Source organism: Crocuta crocuta, unplaced genomic scaffold (assembly GCF_008692635.1).
Source record: "Crocuta crocuta isolate KB4526 unplaced genomic scaffold, BGI_CrCroc_1.0 scaffold124, whole genome shotgun sequence".
Taxonomy (NCBI): Eukaryota; Metazoa; Chordata; class Mammalia; order Carnivora; family Hyaenidae; genus Crocuta; species Crocuta crocuta.
Genome location: NW_027551573.1, coordinates 7,751,544 through 7,755,762, shown reverse-complemented (window position 1 = coordinate 7,755,762; position 4,219 = coordinate 7,751,544). Strand labels below are relative to the sequence as shown.

At 39.5% G+C, this 4,219-nt stretch overlaps 1 protein-coding gene across 3 annotated transcripts in view; it reads left to right on the top strand.

Moving 5' to 3' along the window:
- Positions 1–4,219, top strand: part of CYLD (CYLD lysine 63 deubiquitinase) — a 68,994-nt gene that overhangs the window by 56,239 nt on the left and 8,536 nt on the right. For all 3 annotated transcript variants that reach the window (XM_077751366.1, XM_077751367.1, XM_077751365.1), the window contains one exon: positions 3,077–3,209. In XM_077751366.1, the coding sequence (XP_077607492.1) occupies positions 3,077–3,209 (133 nt within the window). The remainder of the gene's footprint in view (positions 1–3,076; positions 3,210–4,219) is intronic.

The window sequence follows — 4,219 nt, the reverse complement described above, 5'->3', positions numbered from 1 at the left end:
AGCCCAACACACCCTAGGGATGTCATAGACTCTGGTAATAACATAGGATGAAGACAGCTGTGCTTCTCAGGGGGTAAGGAGGGCCAGACACATGTGAGAGTGCATCTCAGTGCTTGAAGGTCGTGTGCAGTTTGAAGAGGGCTCTGGGAAGTTTTGACACCCCTTGAAGGGGTCACTGTTCCTCTTCCCCTTCAGCAGCCTCTTCATGTGGAGAATCGCTGGTTTAAAGATCATAAAAAGATATAAAAAGAGACTTTAAATGTTAGCCCTTCTTTTCCAAGTGTCATTCTTTACCTGCACATGCCTTTCTGAGGGGGAGTCAGCTGATGTAACAGATAGGAGGAGGCGTACCGTAAAATCTGAAATAGCGGGACAGTCTGAGAGGCTGCACAGTAGTGTTAGAGGATTGAAGAGGCAAAGGACTTAGCTACCTCGGAGGATAAATGAGGATTTGATAACAAGCATTATTAAATAAACAAAAATAGAACTCCCAGAAATGGAGTTTTAAAAATGTATATCTCTGTATATATATTTTATGGCTGGGGGGCGGTTTACATCATGGAATGCAATATATACAGCTGAAGAAAGAATCACTTATTTGGAAATGGATCTGAAGAAAGTACCTGGAATATAGCCCAAAGGGGAAAAAAGTTGGAAAATAAGAGAAGGTAAAAGACATGGAAGACAGATTCTTAGTGCAGTTCTAGAAGGAGACAGTAGAGATAATGGGGAAGAAGCAATATTTTGATAGATAATAACTGAAGGTTTTCCAGAATTTTTGGCAGACTTAAGTTCTAAGAAGAAAGATGCACAAAATTCCTGAGCTGGAAGAACCAGTACTGAATTGTCCAACCCAGAGACTTATCACAGGATGTTAAGACCACGCCAAATTTAGGATAAAGGAGTAGTATGCAAGAAACAAGGAAGAGTCAAGATCGTAAATGTGGGTAAACTAAGCCTTCATAGTCAAAAAACAATAATAATGATAGTAGGGGTAATGATGACTAATTCTGTGTGGGGTGTTAAAGAGAAGGTAAAACTAAAATCATAGTCATTAGTGAGAGGATAGTGCACCGAGGTGAAGCATTCCAAGAAAAGCAATGGAATAAAATTGGCAACAATGGGTGCCTGGGTGGCTCAGTCAGTTAGGCGTCCGACTTTGGCTCAGGTCATGATCTCACGGTTTGTGGGTTTAAGCCCCGCGTTGGACTCTGTGCTGACTGCCAGAACCTGGAGCCTGTTTCAGATTCTGTGTCTCCCTCTCTCTCTGACTCTCCCCTTCTCATGCTCTCTCTCAGAAATAAAAGGTTAAAAAAATTTTTAAATCGGCAACAAGAAGCAAAGATACGGGACAATTTTCAAGTTGTGTTACTGGAGTACTTCTCATTAGAGAACATGGTCTGGGTATTCTTATTACACGGTTATATTCTATTCCACAGTGCTAGATAACCCGGAATCTGTAAAGAATTTTAGTGGCCACCCATTAAGGTCTGTGTTATGAAGGTAGACAGTTCCACAACTGTTTTTCATCTTCTCTGTAGACGGCTGTTTTATTCTAATGTTAATGCAACATTTGTATCCTTCCGCTTCTAGATTTTCTTAGTGGAAAACAGCAACCTGTATTGTGCAGTTTTGTACAATAGCCCCAGCTTTGTTGTGATTCTTGTATGTGTGTGTCTTAATGACCAGCTAATTACTCTAGGATTTTTAGCCTTCTAAAACCATAGTAATGAGACTAAGTGCTTGTTTTTTTTTTCCCCCTTTCCCAGCTCCCACCCAGGCTCCTAATCCTTCTGCCTCAATATCACAAAGCTGTTGGTCTTATATCTTCATTTCTGGTTCTCTTCTCTCAGTGTGGATTCCCATCAACCATGACTGTCCTTCCTCATCACCATTATTATTTCTAATTCTTAACAACTACTGACCTCTGCTGCTTTATGCTTTCTTAGTTTCCTGTCTTATTTTTTTTTCCTGTTTGTTAAATTTTTTTATGCTTTCGCTTTCACAGAAAAATCCCGGTCTCTTATAGTCATCAACAACCAATGAAAATAATGATAACAGCATAACCTTCAGGTTTTTTGGTCATCATTTGTTTTTACTTGTTATGGGTTCTCATGAATCTCCCGGTTTTGTTAACGAGTAAGTTTTGTTGATAAGCTGCTTTGGAAAGTTGAGGGTTCTGAAGGTTTGTCTCTGAATAGCTGTTCTGTTATGAAAGCTATGTTAATAATTTTCCATAAAAACTTGAAATCTAGCTCTAAATAGGCTGATTCTATACCCAGAAATTCTGCTGAAAAGATAAATCGTACACATAAAGATAATCCTTTAGGCAGACTTAGTTTTAAAGAGTAACATCATTCTCTAGTAAAATATGTAAAAGCAAAATGTTTAATATAATGGTGACACGGATTGGCATATGGAAGGGGCTTACTTGCCTTTTGTTGAATAAATGAGTGACCATCTAAGGAGACAGAGTGCTGTCATAGAAGGAATAATAAGCGGCTGGTGGGGCCTCTGGTTTCCACATGTAGCTCTGCTTTATGTTGCTGGGAAGCAATGATTATTCTTCCCTAGATCTCCAGACCTTCATTTTAGCAATGAAAAGTTAGGTCTGGAAGGACACTAAGGGTCTGCCCCATTCAGATATATAAGAGTTTGTTTTCCCGTATCAAGCATTAAATGCATTTTAATTTTTAAACACTCAACATCTTAATGGAATGTTGATTAAAATTTTTTTTTTTTTTAGATTTGGATGGTTACATCGAACCAAATTAGCTTCTGGTTATTATTGTTCACGCAGTGCTTCTTGACTGCAGATGGTAGTCCGTTATTTTTCTAATCACTGAGGGAACTTTTGAATATGACAGCTGACATAGGAACTCACTTTTAAGGTTTTCTGCAGAGTACATTTAATTCATGAATATAAATGACTGTCCTTCACCTGTTGTTCTGACTACCGAGGGTTGCACCCTCCACTTCATATGACCTCTGTCCTCAGTATATTGTTGGGGCAGCTTCACGTTCTCATTGAAGCATTTTGTAAATAAATGTTCTTTTTTTTTCTGTGTGTTTTTAGATCAGCAGGTCAAAAAGTCCAAGATTGTTACTTCTATCAAATTTTTATGGAGAAAAATGAGAAAGTTGGAGTTCCTACAATTCAGCAATTGTTAGAATGGTCTTTTATCAACAGTAACCTGAAGTTTGCAGAGGTTAGTGGTTACTGTATTTTATGTGAGAGTGCTTAGCATTTTTAAGACTACTGCTAGCTTCGGTAGCTGTTCATCTCGCCCCACTGAGAACACACAGACTGTTAACGAAACATAAAAAAAAAAAAAAAAAGAAGTTCAGAGTTTCAGTTTTGTCCTTGTAGAAAATGTCGTAGAATTAAGATCAAACTTTTGGATTTTTGGTGCCAAAAAAAATATAAAACTAACTGGTAACTTGAAAACTCTTAAGTAGTATTTAAAGCAAAGGGAAGACTTATGATGTTTTAAAAATTGTCATTCATTTTACCCAGCTTAATATTTTACATAAGCACATTAGCCAAGTATATCCAAAAAGAAAGTTTACTTTTCCTTCAACAAGAGACAAATTCACTTATATTTGTCTATTAATGAACAAGTGAGTGATAGAAATTCTTTTTCTTCTGCTGTTTACGGAGTATCCTCATAATCTTAGTAGTACATGCTTGTTGTTCATTTTTATTGCATTTATTTCTGAAAGAATGTTCTGGTAAAGCTCTGAACAGTTACAGTTATTTGTTGAAACATAAAGAATGGTGTCCTTCGGGGACAACGGCTTCTTTATTATACTTGTCAAAACAAGCTTTCTAAAACATTGATTTTAAATATAAACAAACCCACAGTGGAACGTTAAATTGTCATCTTATTGTTAGAGACCTAGGGCTGCTGAACCGCCTGACCTCTGGTGTCTGTGGAATGGATCCTGAAAACATGTGGCCCATTGGTGCTCAGCCCCCATGCTCCGCTCACAGGCCTAGATCTCACTCGTGGGCCCGGATTCCCCTCACAGGTCTCCATCCCCCTCACAGGCTCCGATCCGGCTCACAGGCCCCGATCCCCCTGGCGGACCCCCATGCCCCTCACAGGCTCCGATCTGGCTCGCAGTCCCCGATCCCCCTCGCAGGCCCCCATCCCGCTGGCAGGCCATCGATGTTACAGTGGCGCTGCTGCCCCGGGTGCCCCGTGTGGCTGCTTCA